Here is a 24,754-nt window from a genome sequence, read left to right on the forward strand (position 1 = left end):
AATTTGAAGTTCAATTTCCTGCCCAGTAAAACACCCAGGTATTTTGCACTTTCTGTAAATGGAACATTTTCTCCACCCAAGGAGACAGGTTTCACTGTAGGCAACTTGTATCTCTTGCTGAAAAGAACTACTTCCGTCTTGCACGGATTTATACTCAGACCACTTTCGGTAGCCCACTTTGCTGTTGCACGTAGAGCTATATCTCATAGAGTGCTAGGAAACTTTCCCCTTACCGCAATTGCAATGTCATCAGCATACGCTACCACTTTTACGCTTTTTTCTTCCAGCGACAATAATATATTGTTAATGGCTATATTCCAAAGTAGAGGAGACCGTACACCTCCTTGAGGAGTTCCTCTGCTGATCCATCTTTTTAGATCCACAGATCCCAAGCCTGCCGTAATGCATCTTTTAGTTAGTAAGTTTAGTTTGAGTCCTTACGAGGTCTATAACCTTATATAGCTCCCATATAAACCGATTTCCTGATTTAACTTATTGAGCCCCTGGAAGCCGATTTGACTGAGATTTTGCAAAAAATGTTTTGTTTTGACTCTTTACAACTGTGCTAAGTACGGTCCAAATCGGTCAAGAACATGATATAGCTCCCACATAACCCAATCTCCGGATTTGACTTATTGAGCCCATACAAGTCGCGGCTAAAATCTTGCATATAGTGTTCTGTTATGACTTTCAACAACTGTGCCAATGACGGTTCAAATCGGTCTATAATCAGATATAAAAAACAAATTTTCCCCATGAACATTCCATAGAGGAACAGGGGCAAACTTCTCACATATCAATGAGTGCAGTCCGATTCAAGTTTTTAAGATCAATGATAAGGGGCCTCCTTTTTATAGCCTAGTCCGAACGGCGTGCCGAAATGCGACACCTCTTTGGAGAGAAGTTTTACATGGCATAGTACTTCATAAATGTTGCCAGCATTAGGAGGGGAAAACCACCGCTGAAAAACCACCTCTGATGGTCTCGCCAGGATTCGAACCCAGGCGTTCAGCGTCATAGGCGGACATGCTAACCTCTGCGCTACGGTGGCCTCCATATAACCAGATATAGCTCCCATATTTTAGCAGAATCCATGTTGGTGGGTTCCCAAGATTCGGAACGACCGACAAGCATATCACAGAACTAGTCTGAATGGGCTCTGCTTAGCAATATCCGTGCTAACAAACAACAAGGCCGCGTGAACCGATGGGTTGGCAGTTTAATTACTTAAGCCCGAACGCGAGACGGTGAGTAGGCGCATGCATCAGCTCGTATGGCTCAAATCCAAATCATCCTATCCTTATACACCTGCAAGAGGGCTTTTATAGGAGCCTGAACCATATGTCATGCATTGGCTGTTTAGTATAGTTGTCCGACCAATAATGTTATATGCTTGTTGTTGTTGTTGTATACACATTTTCCTGTGGAGCTGGCAATCTACGTCAAACTCCAGTAGGTGAGCAAGTTAATTTCGGTCCAAAGAACCGATCGCCGCGGGAACAGAGGGGCCATTTGTTATTTAAAGGCGCTCATATCGTGCATCATAGGCACTCAGTATTTTTGAAAGTGCCGGTGCCGCCCAGACTCTCCGCTCAATACCGCTTATTGTCCGCGACTGCCGTTGTAGCTTCTCCGTATGGAGCATTCCACTATCCGTTACCTGTGGACGCGCCCTGTAGCTCGCAGCTAAGCTTCTCGTGACAGCAATGAACATCACACAGATCGGACCTCAATGTTCCAGCCCGTGTGAAGCTCACAGCTATCCCGTACTATATGGTGTTGTGGTTTGGCGGACGACACTTCAAAAGACATGCATGCATTGGCTGTTTACTATAGTTGTCCGACCAATAATGTTATATGGTCTTTGTTGTTGTAGTACATTTTCATGTGGAGGTGGCGATCCTCGTCAAGCTCCTGTAAGTGAGCAAGCTCGTTCCGGTCCAAAGAACCGCCAATATCCCGCATTGTCATATCGAGCATCATAAGCCCGTGTGAAGCTCACAGCTATCCCGTACTATATGGTGTTGTGGTTTGGCGGACGACACTTCATAAGTCCACTTACTGTTCAACGCTAACACGTTTCCAAAGGATGGCTTGTTTAGGCATATCAGCTACTAAGGAAACATTCATCCGATGCACTGAATTTAATGCAACTTGGTCAAAGAGAAACCACTTAATTGTTTTTTTACCGACATTATGTGGTTATATCCAGCAAAAGTGAAAGGATTCTGACATTTAGAGATTACTTTCAAATATTTTTGTCATTTCAATCAATAAAAGATATTTTCAAACAAACAAGTGTGGTCATTTGAAAACCTAAAACTTCGTGTCAGCTACCCTGTATAAACTTTTGCAAGCTATTAGCCCTATTTGAGCGTTCTGCATAGTTCAGGGGCAGTATATGGTTTCCCTGTCCCTGTGATATCACAATGCACTAAATTGTCTAAGTGAATCTGATTGCAGACGGCAACTTAAACCCAACCAAACCTAATTTAAGGCCTTCATTTGTAGTTCAAAGTTTTCCCATTAAAAGTTTATACAAAACTATCACAATTAAAAACCAACTACCCCTACTAATAATGCATCCTTTGCCACTTGTTGCTATTAGTCCCCCTTCTTTATGGAAAATTCAACCTTTGCATTGGGGTGATGCTCATGGGAAATAATAATGAATGCAAGCCTAACACCAGCACTAACCACCTGTCGCCTTTGGCAGGTTAATTTTTTGTTATGCCAGTCGCATGAGAGTATTCGCTGGAAAATGCTTGCGATTGAAAAAACAAAAACCCAAACATAGTTTTATTTAATTGCCATCTTTCTTCAACCATGCATTTGTTGCCACCGGTTTCAGCAGAGGGGGTTTAATTTACTTTTTAAAAAAATGTCAACTGTGCCGGTTTGGCTTTGGCGCAATTCTATGGGTGTTATGGTGACAGCAACAAAAACGACAACGTTGGTGTTTACCTTTTTCATTTGAACCTGTTTTTCTAACGTTTTTCACCTCCTCTGGGCTATTTTGGTATGAATGTTTGTTTATTTCTCTTTTTGCTTTTCTATTGCTTTCAACCAACTGCTGCGGTACTACGCTATGAAGCTATGTGCCATGGCAGCAATTGCGATAAACTTTTGAATGCTGTTGGGAAATACTAGCTGTAGCAGAGAAAAGTAAAACTGAATGAGAAATATATTAAAATGCCAAACACTGCATTTTCTGTACCCACCATCCAAGGATGGGGGTATATTCATTTTGTCATTTAGTTTGCAACACATTGAAATATCCATTTCCGACCCTATAAAGTATATATATATTGTCGATCGTCTTAGAAATCTCAGACGATATAGTCATGTCCGTCCGTCCGTCTGTCTGTTGAAATCACGCTACAGTCTTTAAAATAAAGATAATGAGCTGAAACTTTGCACAGCTTCTTTTTTTGTCTATAGGCTGATTATTTTCGACAATGGGCTATGCAAATTTTGCCCATGAACATTCCACTAAGGAACAGTGGCAAACTTCTTACATATCAATGAGTGCAGTCCGATTCAAGTTTTTAAGCTCAATGATAAGGGGCCTCCTTTTTATAGCCGAGTCCGAACGGCGTGGCGCACAGCGACACCTCTTCAGAGAGAAGTTTTACATGGCATAGTACCTCACAAATGTTGCCAGCATTAGGAGGGGAAAACCACCGCTGAACATTTTTTGCTGATGGTCCCGCCAGGATTCGAACCCAGGCCTTCAGCGTAATAGGCGGACATGCTAACCTCTGCGCTGAGGTGGCCCCCCAGACACTTAGCCCTGAAAAACTATCAGCACCGTGGTATACTCTCAAATGCCACTTATGTGAACCCCATATTGCCATTGGTTTATTGGATGAAGCGTCCCTCAAACACTTGGCGCCACATTTGGATACCAGATTCGTATTCTACTCCCAAATTCCTTTTATTTGAGACCCATATTGCCATGGTCAATAAATAAGCCCTGTTTGAAGGGTGTTTTGAGGAAGGGAAACTTCGTCTCGAAATTGGTTATCAATATCGTGTTCTACTCCTAAATACCTTTAATTTGAGCCCCATATACCCGTGGTCGATAAATATGTCCGATTTAGGGGGTATTTTGGGTTTGGAGCGGCTACCTAAACACTTGACTGCATGTTTGAATATCAGATTCGTTTTCCCCCCTCAAATACCTTTCATTTGAGTCCCATATTGTCGTGATTGGTTTATAAATATTTTTTTTTTGGTTTTGGGGGTGGGGCGGACCCCCTAAGTACCCCATCCGAAATTCGGATCCCAAATTTTTGGTTTTAGGTTACTTAAAGAGAGCACGCAAAATTTCGCTAAAATCGCACCACCTATCTCCGAGATCTGGCTTTTCTGAAAATTAGGGCAAGGGGGAGGGTCCGCGTGACCCTCCTCGATGCATACCACAATATCTGAGAAGTTTGCTCCACCGCGGTTCAGATTAAGATATAGCTCCCATATATATGTTCGTTCGATTTTAACCGATTCTCTCGAAATTTTGCAGGAAGAAGTTTCTTATGACTCTCGACTTACTGGTGAATTTCATAGAAATCGGCCGAGATTCAGATATAGCTGTCATATATGTGTATCGCCCGATTTTCACTCCAAGAGCCACTGCAAGCGCATATTTTGACCAATCTCGCCAAAGCTTTCCTCGACTGCTACCACAATATCTGAGAAGTTTGCTCGAAATCGGTTTAGATTTAGATATTGCTCTTATTTATATGATCATCAGATGTTGGGTAATTTGCAAAAAGTTGCCATTTGTCAACCATAGTTATTACAGTGTAAATATAATTGCTCGAAATATGATAGGGATTGTTTAATAACCCATCTGAAAACATCCGCCGTGGTCCATCAAAATTGGTTCAGAGTTGGATGCAGCTCCCGCATTGTACTCATAGGGTAGGTGTACGGTATTATACAGTCGGCACCGCCCGACTTTTGCCCTTCCTTACTGGTTAATATATATATCCAAGGTACCCACAACCCAAAGTTCGGCCGGCCGAACTTAATGCTTTATAATGGCGTTATAGAGATAAAAAAATTGATATTAAACGTGCTTAATTCAATACCATATGGTATTGATTGTGAAGCAACCCCTTACGGTATCAAAACAATACCGCCTGATATGGATAAAATATAAAACAAATTATAGTCCGATTTGAACCATAATTGAATTGAATGTTGGAGACCATAGTCGAAGTCATTGTGTAAAATTTCATCCAATTCGTGTAAAAAATGCGCCCTTTAAGGACTCAAGTAGTAAAATAGATTGATCGGTTTATATGGGAGCTATATCAGGCTGTAGACCGATTCGGACCATATTTTACAAGTATATTAAAGGTCATGAGAGAAGCCGTTGTAAAAAATTGCAGCCAAATCGGATAATAATTACGCCCTCTGGAGGCTCAAGAAGTCAACATCCCAGATCGGTTTATATGGCAGCTATATCAGGTTATCGATTGATTTGAGCCATATTCGACACAGTTGTTAGAAGTTATAAGAAAACACCTCATGCAAAATTTTAGCCAAATCGAATATGAATTGAGCCCTCTAGTGGCTCAAGAAGTCAAGATTTAAGATCTGTTTATATGGCAGCTATATCAGGTTATGAACCGATTTGAAGCATACTTAGCACAGTTGTTGGAAGTCCTATCAAAACACATTGTGCAAAGTTTCAGCCAAATCGGATAGGAATTGAGCCTTCTAGTGGCTCAAGAAGTCAAGACCAACGATTGGTTTATATGGTAGCTATATCAGGTTATGCACCGATTTGGACCATACTTGGCACAGTTTCAAAATTTCAGCCAAATCGGATGAAAATTAAGCCCTCTAGTGGCTCAAGAAGTCAAGATTCCAGATCGGTTTATATAGCAGCTACATTAGATTATGAACCGATTTAAACCATACTTAAGAAAGTTGTCGAAAGTCATAACAAAACACTTCGTGCAAGATTTCAGCCAAATCGGATGAAAATTGCGCCCTCCAATGGCCCAAGAAGTCAAGATTCCAGATCGGTTTATATGACAGCTATATCAGGTTATGAACCGATTTGGACCATACTTGGCACCAGTTGGTTGTTGAAATTTATAACAAACAACTTTATGCAAAATTTCAGTGAAATCGAATGAGAATTGCGCCCTCTAGTGGCTCAAGAAATCAAGATCCCAGATCGGTTTATATGACAGTTATATCAGGTTATAGACCGATTTCAACCGTACTCACCACAGTTGTTGGAAGTCATAATAAAACACATCATGCAAAATTTCAGCCAAATCGGATAAGAATTGCGCTCTCTAGTGGCTCAAGAAATCAAGATCCCAGGTCGATGTATATGGCAGCTATATCAAAACTTGGACCAATTTAGCCCATTTACTATCCCAGCCGACCTACACTAATAAGAAGTATTTGTGTAGAATTTCAAGGGGCTAGCTTTACTCCTTCGAAAGTTAGCGTGCTTTTGACAGACAGACTGACGGACAGACAGATGGACGGAAATGGCTAGATCGACTTAAAATGTTATGACGATCAAGAACATATATTCTTTATGGGGTCTTAGACGAATATTTCGAGAAGTTACAAACAGAATGGTGAAATTAGTATACCCCCTTTCTATGGTGGAGGGTATAAAAAAGATTAGTACTAATGGGCACAAGACTTAATACCCACACAATAACTGTTTGGTGTTAAAAGCATTACCTGTTTGCTAGTATTGCGTTTTAGTACCAAACTGTTAATGGCTATAGTACCATTATCTTTATTAATTGAACATTCCAGCAGGACCAGCAGGACGGTATTGCTATACTATCATTACCATTGGTATTAATAGTATAGCAATACGGTATTAGTTTCTCTTTTGGTGTACAGTAAATCAATACCAAAACAATACCGTATGGTATTTATAACGCTTTACATAATCCAAACGAAAAATTTAAAACAACTGTATTGTTAGTAAAGTAATAGCAAAACAATAACGTATGGTATGGACGATGTGAAGCATTATAAATACCATACGGTATTATTTATTTTGGTATTAATTCACGGTATTGCTTTACTATCAATAACATTAATACCATTCGGTATTAATTTTTTTTTCGGTGTACAGTATTGTTTTGACATTCATTTACTATCAACACCGTTGTTATCAATTTTTCGTTTGGTGTTTTAGCACAGTACCATCTTTTTTTCTCTCAGTAAAGTAACTAGGAGGTTTTTGGTAAAAAAATCACAAAGTAACATTATTTGCGAACATCTTACTATGTAATCCCTACCAAAACATGAACATCCTCACCATGTACATCTAGTTAAGTTTTTCTTTGTAGTTTGTTTTATTTACTTTTTTTTTTTTTTTTTTTTGCTTCATATGGTCTATCACCTTATCTGAACGATAAGATTTCCCAAATGTCAGAAAGAAAGACAAAACAGAAAATGTAGCAAAACAAAAAAGAAATAGTAAAAAATCCTAAACGGCGTTAGTACGTATGGCTTGCCATTGTTGTTGGCACCCTTGCAACAGGTGGCTTTTGAAACCCAAGTAGAATATAAACAAAAAGCTAAAAACGACATCAAATTCCATACACAAAAAAGATATGCAATGCATGCCTCACTTACTACGAGCGTTCATTTTCGATGACTGGTGTAGTGGACTCACATATATTTTGTCCCCATTGGTTTGCTTATCTTTAAAGTGCTATTACCCAACTCGTTTATTTATTTTATTTTTTTTTTTTAAATTAACGCACCATGAAAAAAACAGCAAGAGCAACAATAAATAATTAGCAAATAAATATATACAGAATTAACTTGTATTAGTCAGCATTAAGAAATTGATAATAATAAAAGGCGGCAGTCCTTAAAAATTAGCATATCTCTGTATTGTATGGCACCATGGAATGGAGAAACTTTCGTAAATTGCGCATAGATAACAGGTAATAGAAAATGAAAAAAAAAAATCATGGTAAAACTTTGATTTCTTTAAATTAGTTTAGAATTCGGGCTAAGGTCGCAGGTAAATAGACCTGAAAAATGTCTTAGTAAATTTTGGATGGCTCAGCTTATATGAGTTTTATTTGCATATAGGGTCTAAAGTGCTATACTGGTTACAAGTAAATTTTAATGGTACATGTTTATTTCAGGATTTGACCCTAGTGATCTAGTTGCTAGTGGAGTAGGCTTAGCTTGAAAGATTTACAAGGGAGGTTTTACAGTGAGATGACTTTTGCTTTTTTAATCGGCTTGTCCGCTGAGAAGACCTAAGAGTAGAAAGAACAGGGATCTAATGGGATTCAGAAAGTAGGCGAGCTGGGCCTTCATTGCAGCTAGCGGTAGTGGTGATAAAGATTTAGGAATAGCTTATAAAGATAAGCTAAGGATCCATAAGAAGGAATTAAGCAAAACCAAGAGGGAGATATTTGTAAAGATAATCGAGGAACTCTTTGATGTAATAAATAAATCAAGCCAACGGAAACTAATGGGCAAGCATTCTCCACATGCGGGTAACCTACAAAAGCCGGATGGGGAATGGACCCGATCTCTCCGTAAGACTTCTGGCAAACTATCGATGCACGCAACACTCCATATTTTCGATATTTCTAATAATAATTATCGATATTATCGATACTATGGGTAATATCCAACAAACTTTATTTCAAAAGAAAATGAAAAGTAAAAATCTGGAGACCGATTTTTGGTATATAGAAGCAATATCAATGCACAGACCGAATAAAATCATAAGGGAAATCATTCTACAAAATTTTAGTCCAATCGGATGAAAATTGCGCCCTCTATAGGCGCATTATATCTTAAAGGATACATTCAGTGTCAAATCGCTTATTTTTGTTAAATTTTGCAAAAATCCTGAACTTTGCCAATAGTGTCGATAGGAAAGATATCAATCGATATTCAGTCAAATAGAAATTAAATATCGATAGTAATGCAAATTTTTCCCATGAACAGGGGAAAAATTCTTACATATCATTGAATGCAGTCCGATTCAAGTTTTTTAAGCTGAGTGATAAGGAGCCTCGTTTTTATAGCCGAGTCCGAACGGCGTGCCGCATTGCGACACCTCTTTGGAGAGAAGTTTTACATGGCATAGTACTTCACAAATGTTGCCAGCATTAAGAGGGGAAAACCACCGCTGAAAATTTTTTCTGATGGTCTCGCCAGGATTCGAACCCAGGCGTTTAGTGTCATAGGCGGACATGCCACCATGCCACCACTGCGCTACGGTGGCCTCCATCGGTGGTGCCATCCCTATTTTGCCTGCTCTAGTCTGTGGACCTACGGTAGGGCCTGCAGTCGACTCGATGATCACAGAGGAGGGTCAGGCATTTACCCAAAAACGCTGCAAGCGGTCTTCGAGTTTCTAGATATATTTGTTAAGATGTTAAGGGAGAGATTTAATGAGCTAAGGGCTTGTATTGAATTTGCCTATGTACCCCTGTATTGGAGGAGGGTTAAGGGAAGGAAAGTTGCAATATTCTGCTACTAAGGATATAAGATCGACCAGTCTCTCCTCCTTCTTTTTATACCCTGCACCATAGGAGGGGGTATACTAGTTTCTTCATTCCGTTTGTAACTCAAAAAAGGCTATTCATATTTTGGTAATGTCGACTCGAAGATCACAGAGGAAGGTCAGGTAGTTGATATGGCGAAAGGACTTCGGACCTCATAAGTCTTGTGGATCTGACGGCTTGTATTGAACCAATAATGCTTCAAGAGGCCTTCGAGTCTCTAGATAGATTTATTGGGCTCTTAAGATAGAGATTTATTGAGCTGTTAAGGGCTTGTATAAAGTTTGCCTATGTACCCCTGCCTTGGAGGAGGGTTAAGGGAAGGAAAGTCACAATATTCTGCAGCCAAGGATTTAAGATCGAGCAGTCACTTCTCCTTTTTTTTTTACCCTTCACCTTCGAATGGGGGTTAACTAGTTTCTTCATTCACTTTGTAACTCAACAAAGGATATACATATCATCTTGATCGACATTCTAAGTAGATTTAGCCATGTCCTTCTGTCCGCCCGTCTATCGAGAGCTAACTTTCAAAGTAACAAAGTAACAAAGCTAGGAGCTTGTAATTTTGCACCAATGTAGGTCGGTTGGGATTGTAAATGGGCTATATCCTGGGCGATCCTGGATATTGGCTTCTTCAGATTCTAGAAGTCGCAATTCTTATCCAATTTGGCTGAAATTTAGCACGAAGTGTTTTGTTTAAACTTCCAACAACTGTGCTAAGTATGGTGGAAATCGAATCATAACCTGATTAATCTATCATATAAACCCACTTCGGATCCTGAATTCTTGTGCCTCTGCAGAGCAATTATTATCCAATTTGGTTGAAATTTCGGTCTGAATCGGTTTATAACCTATTATAGCTCCCATTTAAAAGGATCCTGGATCTGGACTTCTTGATCCTCAAGGGGGCGAAATTCTTATCCGATTTGTCTGAAATTTTGCATGATGTGTTTTGTTATGACTTCCAACTACTGTTCCAAATATTGTCAAAACCGGTTCATGTTTTAATATTGCAAATTTTGCCCATGAACATTCCGCTAAGGAACAAGGGAAAACTTTTTACATATAAATGAGTGTTTAAGCTCAATGATAAAGAACCTCCTTTTTGATAGCCGAGTCCGAACGGCCTGCCGCAGTGCGACACGTCTTGGGAGGGAAGTTTTTACATGGCGTAGTACCTCACAAATGTTGACAGCATTAGGAGGGGAAAACCACCGCTGAAAACTTTTCTCTGATGATCTCGCCAGGATTTGAACCCAGGCGTTTAGCGTCACAGACGGATATGGTAACCTTTGCGCTACGGTGGCCTCCTCAGGTTTTAATATAGTTCCCATATAAACCGATCTAGGACCAAAACCTACAAAAGCCGCATGGGAAATGGACCAAATCTACCGCATTCCGGGCTGTGATCCTACGGGAGGGACCTAATTGGGCTCAATGATCACAGAGGACGGTGAGGCAAAAAAGCCTTATTACTTATGGGCCAACATTGCATATACTCCGAAACCCAGGCAGGTGATAATGGCGGCTTATACCCAAGTTAGGCGACACCTAAGTCCTGCAGACCTATAAGCCTTACGTCCTTTCTACTCGAAATCGCAGAACGTAATGTGGGTACCACGATAAAAAGTAGCACATCCAGCATACTGTTCAAATACCAACAGCATGCCTATGTCAAGGGAAGGTCAGTGGTGACTGCTATGCACGAAGTTATTCACCATATACCCATTGGCGGTATGTATTGACATCGAGGGGGCGTTTATTATCCATATACCCATTGGCGGTATGTATTGACATCGAGGGGGCGTTTAGTCCTTAGAGACTAAATAAACCATATGCTAAGAAAACAGGTGGGTAAATTGTGGGTCCCTTGAAATAATATAAGGGAGTATGTATTGACATCGAGGGGGCGTTTAGCCCTTAGAGACTAAATAAACCAAATGCTAAGGAAAGGGTTGATAAATTGTGGGTCCCATGAAATAATATAAGGGAGAAAGGGGCAAGAGCACGCCGCAGGGGACATTTTATTTCTTCTTGTATGGGTGACCACCATAAATAAACTATCTCCGATTCTGGTTATGTTAGCTTTATAGGGCAGTCTGCCAACAGATTCACTTAAACGTTTTCGTTCATTGTGACACCACATGAACAGGAGAAGGAAGATGCCTTCTAGTTCCTATTGTTGAACCATCCAGATCGCTTTAAAAAGCCCAATAACTTGGGAATGTTCACATTCGCTTAATCAGGCAGGTTCTCAAAGAAATGAGAACCTAACGTGGAACTCCCTCTGACTGCTAGTGTGGGACACCCACGCTGAAGGTGTTCTATAGTCTCTTCTTCTTCGATGTCTTCGATTTTTGCATAAGCTGTGATTCTGCAAAAATCGTTGCTGGCAACCTTCGGTCTGTCAGCATGTTTCCCGAATAGACAGTGACCTGTCATGACGGACACAATGACTGAAACGTGACAGTAAAGGCGTAGACCTCTTCGAGTCTATATTAGGCCACATAGTTTAGGAATGCTCACAGCCCTCTTTGTTACCATCTATCATTCGTTTTCCTTCGGGCCTGGTCCTGAAAACTTAGCTTACATGTCGTTAGAGGCATACCCACAGATTCCAGTATCCCTGGAATGTGAAGGGTAGTTCCTAGTCTCGCAAGCTCGTCCGCTTTACAATTTCCTGCCATATTTCTGTGGTCCGGCACCCAAAACAGGTGAGTTTTGAACTGTTCAACCATCTCATTGAGAGATCTGCCATAGTCGAGGGCTGTTTTTGTGTTCAGAAAAATACGTTCTCTAGGGATTTAATGGCTGCCTGGCTGTTTGAAAAGATATTTATGCCAATCGTCGTAATGGCATTATATCTTAGCCATTTCACCACTTCCTTAATTGCAAGGAGACCCAGAGAACACTGAAATCTGCCTGTTTACGAGAAAGGCGAAGGTAGGCTACTTTGACGCACCACGTTTCCTCAATAGAACAATTTCGATATCTGACAAGATCAAATACAGGGCTTTTTTCAGGGACACTACAAGAGTAGATCGATAGGGACAGCAAACGACGCCATATATTTTGCCGCTCTTTGTACATTTTTCTTCACTAAGGTTTGCCATTTCATGATGGAGTCAGTGGCCTCAACGTTAAGGGCGCTACGTCTAATTTAACGATGACGCTCATTTCTGACTGAATGGCTTCGATAGTAAGCAAAGTATGCGTTATTGGTCGCACAACAATCCACACATACTTCATGAGTGATAATTGCATCCCGAAAAAATTACGGTTTGTGTGGTTTATGGGCCGACGGCATCAATGGGCCGCACTTCTTCAGTGATGATCCAGACCGGCACGCTATTTCGAATGTGAATCGCTACCGTTTAATTATAACAGAATATTTGTGTCCCCAATTGGATGATATGGAGGACATGTGGTTCCAACAGGACGGCCCCAAAAGCAACACATAGAATGTCACAATCAATTTATTGGAAACCAAGTTGGGAGAACGTGTTACCTCACGAAATAGTCCGAAATAGTCGAAATAGTGATTGGCCTCCTCGGTAGTGCGATTTGACCCCGTTAGACTATTTCCTCTGGTTCCACGTCAAGATTGTGGTCTATGACAACAAGCCAGCGACGATTGATGAACTTCGTACGAATATCGAACGCGAAATTGCATCAGTATCGGTCGATTTATGCTTGAAAACTGTCAAAATTTGGGTTCAGGCAGACTTTAAGCAATGGGAGAGTGCAAAGAGAATAGAAACAGGTTACCCCATCGCGGTATAGTCGAGGCAACGATAGAATAGAAGAGATTTCCCAACGGATTTCTGAGATGAAACTTGAGATATGGGAAATCATGCTACACAAATGGTTCAAATATAGAAGACAGAGCAGGCCTGGGGGTCTACATTGAGACTGCCAGACCATAATAGGGTCGTGCAGGCGATGATACGGGCGCTTATGGAAAGCGTGAGGTGGTGTGGTGTTTACGAGAGGACGTCGAGTGTGATCATCTATACGGACAGTAAACTGGGCATCAGGGCTATAGCAACCAAAAGAGTAAGGTCACGATAAGTCTTGGAATGTAAGAAGGAGGTGAACGCCTTCTCTGAGGATGTGATCTGCTTCGTTTTGGTGCCGGGCCAAAATGGAGTAAGAGAGAATGAGAGAGCAGATGATTTGGCAGTGAAGGTCAGAAGACTGCCGTCAACAGATTTGGTTAATCCGAAGCCTTTTGAGTAACATTTACCTTTTGTAACACTATGGAGCGTCGAATCGATCGGCACGACGACGAAAATCCTATGGGGAGATCCGGATTGTAAGAAGAGGAAGCTATTACTGAAAAGAAGTAAGAAAGAGATCAGTATAGCTTTCGGTATCATAACGGGATACATAGGAGTACGAGCTTACTTATGCAGAATCGCTGCGGCAAGCGAATGCATGTGGGGATAATGATGAGACGTTGGAGCACTTCCTATGTCATTGCCCAGCTTTCGCGGCTAACAGACAACGACACTTAGGTGGGGACACAATTCCAGACATGAACCAACTTAGGAGTGTGATACTACATATCGCCAGCATTAGGAGGGGATAACCACCGCAGACTAATTTTTGTTTTTTTTCTAATGTTCTCGCCCTTTGAACACTTGCGTCCAGCGTCATAGGCGGATATGCTAACCTCTGCGCTACGGTGGTCATCCAATTTGCAGTATTGTGTTCGCCAATAACTAAAGTCAGGTTGATCATGATTTCAGTTATTAACAGAGATTTGATGGTTGCACATATCTCTTAGATGGACATGAAGATACCTTTTGTTATGGGAAACCGGGTTGATACGACGCTGATAGGTAGAATTTTTAGCATCACTAGCGCAGGATTCAATTTCAATGATTATGACTGACACCTCAAGAAGGGGTTTTATCCTTTCTTTTGTGGCTTTTGGAATTTTCTTGTCATGGGTATAGATAAAAGTCGTTGCCTATGCGTATGAAGTTGTATCATTATTGGACCATGTTCAGGAGGCTTTTTTAGTAGCTATGTGGATGGGCGAAGGACTCGTATGGGATGGATTGGAGTTGCCGTTTTCGCCGCAGGCCCATCACTTGGGCGTGATTCTCAACTAGAGAGGCGCGTCGAGAAAAGGGTTCGCAAGAGATGCTTCTACCGTAGCTTCAGAGTAAGATGCTAAACCTTTACGTCGCGGGTCGTACTAAAGATATTTACGGCGGTGGTTCGACTGGTTCTCACGTATGTGCATCCACTTTGGCATTAGGCTCTGAGCAGTAGTGCCCTTACCAGGATGTTCGAGAGGAAACGAGTTGCGGAGTGGTCTAGAAGGACTAATAGCCTAGATAATTTTTCCCCATTTCAAGGAGGCGTATCCTCACATTTTTCAATCTATGGAAGCGCATCACTCAAATGGATATGTTTGCAGATTGGGACATTACTATGTCCATGAAAAGTACTTGGAAGTTAAGAACGAATGTGCCCATATCGGCCACTCGGGACAATACAGAACTCAAATGGATGGTCTGTGAAAGTAGAGTACGATTCCAGCAGCGGTCTCACATAATAAAATATATCAGGCCGCCCCAAAAATTCCCCCAAACGGACATGTAAGTCGTCTGGGACTAAACGGTTCTTCAATGGAAGTTTAATGACAATTAAAAACGCATCTGGTATCCAAATCCAATTTGGAAAATGTTTCTGGGGGCCTCCCTCCATAAAAAAACCCCCAAAAAACGGACCTGTAGTCCGACCAGGACAAAAAAGTACTCCAATAAAAGGTATTTAGGAGTAGATTATAAATCTTGGGCACATATTTTATAATGTGGTGCTCCTTCATTATATGGGTTTGAAAGTAGAAAACAAATCCCCAAAAAAAAAAAATAAATGCAGATCTGAGAGGCCACCGTAGCGCAGAGGTTAGCATGTCCGCCTATGACGCTGAACGCCTGGGTTCGAATCCTGGCGAGACCATCAGAAAAAATTTTCAGCGGTGGTTTTCCCCTCTTAATGCTGGCAAAATTTGTGAGGTACTATGCCATGTAAAACTTCTCTCCAAAGAGGTATCGCACTGCGGCACGCCGTTCACATTCGGCTATTAAAAGGAGGTCCCTTATCATTGAGCCTAAACTTGAATCGGACTGCACTTATTGATATGTGGAGAAGTTTGCCCCTGTTCCTTGGTGGAATGTTCATGGGCAAAATTTGCATATTGATCTGAGAAAGACCCAAGACCCTTAATGTATTAATCCCCTGGCCATCAGCTTTAAAATATTTATAGATCAAGCTAATAGTAAAACATTTTTTAAGGTGTAGCGAATCGCATCAGGGCCAGCGAAAAACTGCACATAAGACAAAGAAATCTTAGATTTTTCTTAAAGTATTGGGTTGCCCAAAAAGTATTTGCGGATTTTTCATATAGTCAGCGTTGAGAAATTTTTTCACAGCTTGTGACTCTGTAATTGCATTCTTTCTTCTGTCAGTTATTAGCTGTTACTTTTAGCTTGCTTTAGAAAAAAAGTATAAAAAAGTATATTTGATTAAAGTTCATTCTAAGTTTTATTAAAAATGCATTTACTTTCTTTTAAAAAATCCGCAATTACTTTTTGGGCAACCCAATAATTCTAAGAAATTTCAATCAAATTTCTCCATTCCATAAAAAAACCATCTCGATACAGATTAGAAGCTATTTAAGATGTCAATATTTGAAATTTCAAATTTTTTTATTTACATTTTTCTATAAATCTTACAAAGCTTAAGACACTTTAAAATTCTCCTTTTTTACTTTTTTTATTTAAAAAGAAATTTTGACCACATTTATCTTTAAAGCTTAAGACACTTCAAAATTCCCCTTTCTTTACTTGTTATCTTTTTATGAATTTTGTTTTAATTTCCTCTCTCTCTTTGTGCAATTTCTCTTTCTTTTTTCTTACAATACCGACGCACCATCTGCAATATCACAACCACCACCCAACCAACCACCCACCCACTCACCTTTGATACTATCAATTATTCAATAAAATTGAAAAAATATTTCCACATCAAAAACATTGTTTTTTAAAATAAAATCTTTAACGCACTTTTCACAATTATAAATAAATATAATTTATGTGTGCGCGGGTGTTTGTGTGAATGTTTTTTTTAAAATCGTTGGTGTGTGCGCGTGTGTATGTGTGTGTGTGTGAATATTTATAACATCCTTTATCCATGGACATCTTAAAAAACACACAACATGCCCCTGCACTTTCTTATCAACCATTTGGGCGTTAACGCATTAAACTTGGGGTGTTGGGGTTTGTATGACTACTGGCTTATCCGCAAACAGATTTTCCACCCGGCCAACTTTATCGATCGAGTGAGAAATTCGATTCAACGGAATTCCACAATTACCAACAACAAGGTTTGCTGTTCTTATTACAAACTCTCTCTCTCTCACTCCTTATCCTTTGTAACCAATCAACCTGACCCGAATGAGAATGTCTGCCTGCCCGCCCGCCTGCTTGCCTGTAACCCAACAAGTCATTTGTTATTTATTTAAAAAAAAGAAAGCTCTGGCTTTGATTTAAATGTTTCTCCCATTTCCCCCAAAAACAAACTTAATTAATTTATAATTGTTGGCAAAACAACTCTACCAATCTCTTCCTTCCAAAATGTAAATTGGCTGAATGTCCTTCCAAATCCGAATTTAAAGCATCGTGTAACATTTTCCTTTTGTAGCGTAGTTGCATATGCCAACTGTGCATTATCTAACCGCATTTGCCATGCTGATATGCCTTGATTGTCATGTGGACTGAAGTTGTTTGTTTGTATATTTTTGTGTGACTGTGTATGTGCGTGTTGTTGGTTTGCGTGTTGCAAATATCAAATGTAATTAATTAAATGCACTTGAATTTTGCTTATTTTATTTCGATTTTATTTTTAATTTGGCTTTGTTTGAAATTTGTCCTCAGTACAGAGGACAGCCAAAAATTCCAAAAAAGAAACATTAGCAAAATTTTTAAATTTGTAATTTATTTGTGCTGGAATAGAATTTTGTAACTAAAATTAATTATAAGCTATTTATGAAATAAAAATTAAAAAATATCTTAATAATAAAAAATAAATTAATAAACATGTAGATAAAAAGTTAATTATTTTCCACAAACATTGGGTTGCCCAAAAAGTAATTGCGGATTTTTCATATAGTCGGCGTTGACAAATTTTTTCACAGCTTGTGACTCTGTAATTGCATTCTTTCTTCTGTCAGTTATCAGCTGTTACTTTTAGCTTGCTTTAGAAAAAAAGTGTAAAAAAAGTATATTTAATTAAAGTTCATTGTAAGTTTTATTAAAAATGCATTTACTTTCTTTTAAAAAATCCGCAATTACTTTTTGGGTAACCCAATACTTTAAAAATATTATAGAGTAATTTTATTTAACATAATTTTATGATATTTCCTCTAAACATGTGTTTCACAATATATACAGGAAAAAAAAGTGATTCATTAGCCATAAACGAAACTTCTTTTGTGACAAGCGTTGGGACTTTGTTTACGCACACATTACATATCTTATGATAAACTCTTTCAAGAATTTGTGAAGAATACAGAGTTTGCCTTAATAATACCATCCATTCCCGATACCTTAGGAAGAATTCCATCTGTGTTTTCTTCATATCTTTATAAGTAAAAACTTTATATAAACTTTTTAATATCAAAAAGAATTGTGTCTAGTCATAATGATAGAGAACACAAATTAACCTTGCAATATTCAACCGTTAAGGGAAATGTCACACAGTTACTATGAAAATAGTACTTTATCATATAAAACTGATTTTTTTTTGTTCTAAGATATTCCAACCGTTCTTTTTTACCCTACACCACTATTGTGGTACCGGGTATTATACAATGCAAATTTTGCCCATGAACATTCCACTAAAGAACAGGGGCAAACTTCTCACATATCAATTAGTGCAGTTCGATTCAAGTTTAAGCTCAATGATAAGGGGCCCCCTTTTTATAGCCGAGTCCGAACGGCGTGACGCAGTGCGACGCCTCTTTGAAGAGAAGTTTTACATGGCATAGTACCTCACAAATGTTGCCAGCATTAGGAGGGGAAAACCACCGCTGAAAATTTTTTTCTGATGGTCTCGCCAGGATTCGAACCCAGGCGTTCAGCGTCATAGGCGGACATGCTAACCTCTGCGCTACAGTGGCCACCGGGTATTATAACATAGTGCATTTGTTTGTAACACCCAGAAGAAAGAGAGATAGAGCCATTGATGAGTATACCGAACGACTCAGAATCACTTACTGATACGATTTAGCTTTGTCCGTCTGCCTGTCTGTCCGTCTGTCTGTCCATGTTAATTTGTGTACAAAGTACAGGTCGCAGTTTTCAAAATCGAAAATTGCCTAAAATGTTCCCTTACTGTGAAATTGTTAAGGATACCTCAATTTTTTTTTGAGGTTGTGGTCGCTATTGGGAGCATGAACTGACCCATCGGCGGTGAGATTTGGTCATAAAGTCAGTGCTGTATTTTGTACTGATTGTCAACACACTATTAATAGGCCGATCCTATTCTTTCAAAGTCTTCAAAGTGTGGTTGTCTTTGCGAATATCTTAGTTTTATAGTGAAAGTGTCAGAAGAGTATGTTAGTGTCGTGCTTTTATCGTAGACACGTTTTCGTGGTATATACGGTATAAGTGCGACCTACCAACATAAGGATCTTGAGGCCTGATATTGTGTCTCCACCTAAGTACCGGTATCTGTTGGAGGCGAAAGCCGGGCAATGACAAAGGAAATGCTCCAACGTCTCATCATCTTTCCCGCATGCTATCACTTGCCGCACCGATTTTACATAAGTGAGCTTGTAGTCCTATGTGTCCCGTTATGATAACAATAGCTATACTGACCTCCTTGTTAATTTCTTTCAGTAATAGCCTCGTGTTCTAAAGATCTGGATACCCCCATAGGAATTTCACCGTCCTACCAACCGTTTCCATAGGGTTGCATGCGAATTCGTCGCCTACGCCCTTAACTCGGACTGCGTCGACCCGAAAGGCTTCGGGTTAACCAAGTTTATTGACGGCAGTCCTCTGGCCTTCACCGCCAAATCGTCTGCCCTTTCATTTCCCCTTGCTCCGTTATGGCCCGGCACCCAAACGATACGGATTTTGCCATCCTCAGAGAAAGCGTTAATCTCCTTCTTACACTGCAAGACTGTTAGTGACCTTACCGTCCTGTTTGTTATTGCCCTTATGGCAATTTTACTATCCGTAAAGATGTTTACACTCGACGTCTTCGAGTTAGCATCACACCACTTCACGCATTCCGTGATCGCCCTGATCTCCGCCTGCAGGACCGTATTATGGTCAGGCAGTCTAAAACAGATCTCAGTCCTTGGGGTCTCAATGTAAACTCCCAGGGCCACTTTATCTTTGATCCACCCGTGTAACAGGATCTTCCAGATGGCAAAACTAGAGTTCCGTCAATCCAAGACTGTGCTGATGGCAACAGTACCGCGCATTCGCCTTCAAGGTTCATCTCATGTAACCGATGGGAAACCTCTTCCCCTTCATCCAGGTTTCCTATCGTCGCCTCGATTATAATGCTGCTCCCACCGGCAATCCATTCTCCCATCCCCTTAAGTCTCAGAGCCGCAGTGGCTGCCTGACACTTAATCTGTCTGTCAATGGGTCGGATATCTAGAAAAGTCTCCAGTACCCTAAGTCTTTATGACTTTTAGCGACTTATCTTTAAATTCCCATTGTTTGTGTCCATTAATGTTCTAATTGCACCATTCGTGGACCGTTTTGTCATATGTTCATAGTCTTCTTTCAAATAGGCTTACTCTATTCCTAAAAACCGCTTGAGGAACCATTGGGGGTAAGGCGGCTGGCCACATATTTAAATCGATTTAATGTTAGTTCCATGGCCTTAAATTTAATGTCTATTGCCATCATTGGTGTGTTGAGCTACTTGCGGGAAGGGCGTCGCCGGAGATATTATATCTCAGATTCAAATGTCTTCTAAATCATTTCATTTAGTCATCATCCGTCTACATATCCTTACTGAAGATGTTTTAATATTCTACTCCTAAACACCATTAACTTGATGAACACATCTTTTCATGCTTGGTCTACGTGTAGGTTTTTGTTGGTTGAACGGCCTTAGACTCTTGGCTATAAAATTAGGTTTCATATATTGTGTTGCCCAAAAAGTAATTGCGGATTTTTAAAAGAAAGTAAATGCATTTTAATAAAACTTTGAATGAACTTTAATCAAAAATACTTTTTTTACACTTTTTTTTATTTTAGTCCTTATTTGCCATGGTGCACCAAGATACTTGGAGCAAAAAATTGTTATCAGATTCAAGCTCTACTTTTAAACACCTTTAATTTTAGTCCCATATTGCAATGGTCAGCAAATACGTTCCATTGGGGGTGTTATGGTGGTGGCCCTATAAACACTTTTTCCTAAATGTTGATATCGGATTTGTGCTCTACTCCCAAATACCTTTCCTTTGAGCCCGATATTGCCATGGCCGGTAAATATGTATATCCGAATTAGGGGTATTTTGGGGGATGGAGTGGTTTCCCAAAAACATAGCCCTGAAATGTATCAGCAAAATAGGATAACAAAATCATTTTCTTATCTCAAATATCTTTCATTTGAGCCCCTTATTGCAAAAGTTAGGAAATATGTCCGGTTTGGGGGGCGGGCGATATCAACATCGCGCTTTACTCCCTTTGTCATGGTGAGCAAATACGTTCTATTTGGGGGTTGTTATGGGGGTGGGACGTCCTCTCGACAGTTGGTCCCGGGTGTTTTGAAACTTGGTCCCGAAATACCTTCCTTTTGAGCTCATTATCCCATGGTCGGAAAATATGTCCGATTTACGAATGTTTTGGGGAGTAGTCCCTCAAGCACTATGCCCTAAAAACAAATCGCCATCGTGCTCTACTCTCCAATATCTTTTATTCGAATCCCATATTATCATTAGTTTAAGGGGGCCAAACACTTGGCCCCAAAAATGGATACCAATGTAAGCTGGTGGCAAAAATCCTCTAGGATGCCTCTATCTCACAGTATGTCACATGATGATCTTGCCGTTTTTGGGTGACCTTCACGGAATACGACTTTCAGCGAGCATTGACCATGCCTGATTTCACTAAAACGGCTTTTCACAGTATTTCATCGCCTTACAGAGATTTAAGTTCATCAATGCGTTCTTGTCGTTACAATCCAAATGTCCAAAGTTGTGAAAAATGGGTACACAAAAATGTTCTCGAGTTTATTCCAGTTTTTTTGTCACAATAATTTTTTCAAGTTACTCCTTACAACACAACTTATGGTCTTACGTCAAACCATTCCGAGTGCGATTATGCAGGAAATGTCAGATTGGTGTTGCCGATGCCAGAAATTTGTAAAGCAGCCCTCATAATAGCCAAACTGCCCGTATGCCGGGCTCGGTCTCTACCTGCCAGCAACCCACCTTGTCTGTCGGGATATGAAACGTAAACCACTTTACCACCACTCTCGTATTATTTCGAGGGGAATCCCCTTAAGCTACATACGTCATACGTCTCAGTGTTCCTGTGTCCAGGTACCCTCTATATGTATCAGTCGCTATGTGATTAATATCGCGTCAAGTTATATTTTCTTTGACCTGAGTATTACTTCGACAAAAATTGTCACAGCTCTCCAGCTACCCTGTCTGCTGCACATTTTCGTTGGGTTTTCTGCTATTATTTCGATCCGATCTGCTCTTCTAGTCGGGCCGACGGTGACAGCGTAAAGTTGGGTGCTCTACACCATCCACCACCCCTTCTTCTTCGTAAATGCAGAACAGTGAGCTGCTTTTTCTCATTCTGTGAAGGTACTTTTGGTATGGAAGGCCACCGTAGCGCAGAGGTTAGCATGTCCGCCTATGACGCTGAACGCCTGGGTTCGAATCCTGGCGAGAACATCATATAAATTTTCAGCAGTGGTTTTCCCCTCCTAATGCTGGCGACATTTGTGAGGTACTGTACCATTTGGTATGGCAGCCATGTAAAAACTTCTCCACAAAGAGGTGTCACACTACGGCACGCCGTTCGGACTCGGCTATAAAAAGGAGGCACCCTATCATTGAGCTTAAACTTGAATCGGACAGCACTCATTGATATGTGAGAAGTTTGCCCCTGTTCCTTAATGGAATGTTCATGGGCAAATTTGTTTTTGTATTTGTACTTTTGGAAGTATCTGTTTCCAGATATTGCCTGCGTCACATAGAAGTTTACGTTGCCATTTTCTCTACCAACCGATTGTTGTATGGCGGGTATGAGTTTAAAGGTCCATCTGTCTCGTGTGTCATTATTCCATCTTGACTTATAGCTGGAAAACTATCTATAAACGCAACATTCGATATTTTCGTAAGTTTTAATAATAAATATCGTTAGTATCGATACTATCGTTAATTTCCCATCACATATATTTCAAACGAAATTAGACGTAAAAATCGGGAGATCGCTTTATATAGAAGCAATATCAATGCGCAGACCAAATAAAACTAAGGTGAAGATAGTCAGTTTAAAATCATGGGGGAAATCATTGTACAAAATGTTAGTCTAATCGGATGAAAATTGCGCCCTCTATAGGTGCAAAGTATCTTAAAGGATACATTCAGTGCCGGATTGCTAATTTTTATTTAATTTTGCAAAAAATTTAACTTTTGCGATATCAATCGAATGGGAAAATTATCAATCGATATTCAGTCAAAAAATGAAATATCGATTATGCCATCGATATTTATCTTGTCTGTCAAATGTCGAATCCTCTTATCTTTCAATCAGAACGTCTGTTGGGGCGTCATATATTTCCAACCACTCCAAGGCCTGTAGGTCTGTTGACATCATACCTGCAATAAGGAGAACTGCGGGTTCAAATAATGTTCGGTAAGATGACGTAGTTCTTAGAACGGACGTCCTCTGTATCGTAAGCAGCGCCTTAGCCCTCCACCTGATCTGTAGGAATTTATCCGAAATCTCACTTCCATATAGAAGAACTCTATCTTTAGCTTGCCCCTGCCTGTTAGAGGTCCTTCGATATTTGCCATTAATCGCTCTAAATGGGCCTTTATCTTTGCCCTTTTTGATTTTTATAAACGCTAACATACCAGCAGTTATGTTAAGAGCCCCCATTTGCAGTTTCTTGGGTCTTAAATAAGGTGAAAGAAATTTTCACTCATTCATTTTATAACTTTTTTTTGTTTATTTCAAATCGTGATCGAAAGATAAAGACCAAGAAAATAGCATGTATTCCGTATTCATGTGCCACCTTATGTTTAGCCACATAAGGTGCGAGTCACGTTTCCAATACGATGAACTTAAAAATCTGAAAAAAATTGTTTTTTTTTTCTGCTGGCATTGCCTTTTTTGTGCCACAATGGAATGCAATGCAATGTTCGCTGGCAGTGTGTCCACAAATGCAAGTGTCAAAAAATTTTGTCTCTGCAAGGAAGGACAGACAGACTGTAACAAAAGACAAGTTTAAGTTGAGAATTACCGAAGCTTAAATGAAAAAAAAAATTTTAAATATTCTTATTGAAAATTTAATACTCACACACACCCCTGGGCAAGCCAAACACCCATTAGTGGCCATTTAAACGATACCCAATTGTGATGTGGTCAAAACAAAACAAACCGAAAAAAAAGATAAACAAAACATTCAACAAGACCAACGCCTTATGAGAAAATGACGTAATTTTAGCTAAGTTTGTTTTTTTTCTTCTATTTTTCGTCTTGCCTTAAAATTTTGTATTCGCCTTTGCATTATCTCCCCCACCGGCAATTCTCCATTAAGAGCGCTGTGTTAAACGCTAAAAACAGTCGATAGGGGGAAATAAATAAAACATTGCTGCTGACAAATTCTGAACTTGGCGTAATTAAGAGCTTAATAATATATCTAACAGGTTTCAAGAGTTGGTTGGTTTTTTTTTGTTCGTTCGTTTCGTTTTTTTGTTTTGGTTTTTTCGATTCTAATAAATATTCCCAACACGAACATGATAAATTGTTAGATATCGATGCAAGGTAAGGTTTTATCTATATCTTCAACACTGAGTCTGAGTGATTTTAAATGGATAGGTACACTGGCAAAAATCAATAAACAATCAAATAACAAGTCGAGTTGTATATACTCTAAGCCATGGATTACCATCGTGCAGCCCTAAGTTCTATTTTTTTTTTTTTTTGAAG

The 24,754-nt window shown here is 39.8% G+C and overlaps 1 protein-coding gene across 14 annotated transcripts in view; it reads left to right on the forward strand.

Annotated features, from left to right (window-relative positions):
* The window catches only part of LOC106081822 (protein lap4), a 704,386-nt gene that overhangs the window by 218,121 nt on the left and 461,511 nt on the right, over positions 1–24,754 (forward strand). For 13 of the 14 annotated variants that reach the window (XM_059364098.1, XM_059364099.1, XM_059364100.1 and 10 more), the window contains exon 8: positions 16,864–16,938. The exons of the other annotated variant lie outside the window; for it this stretch is intronic. In XM_059364098.1, the coding sequence (XP_059220081.1) occupies positions 16,864–16,938 (75 nt within the window). The remainder of the gene's footprint in view (positions 1–16,863; positions 16,939–24,754) is intronic. 14 annotated transcript variants of the gene reach the window in all.

The sequence above is a fragment of the Stomoxys calcitrans genome, chromosome 2 (genome assembly GCF_963082655.1).
Source record: "Stomoxys calcitrans chromosome 2, idStoCalc2.1, whole genome shotgun sequence".
Lineage (NCBI taxonomy): Eukaryota > Metazoa > Arthropoda > Insecta > Diptera > Muscidae > Stomoxys > Stomoxys calcitrans.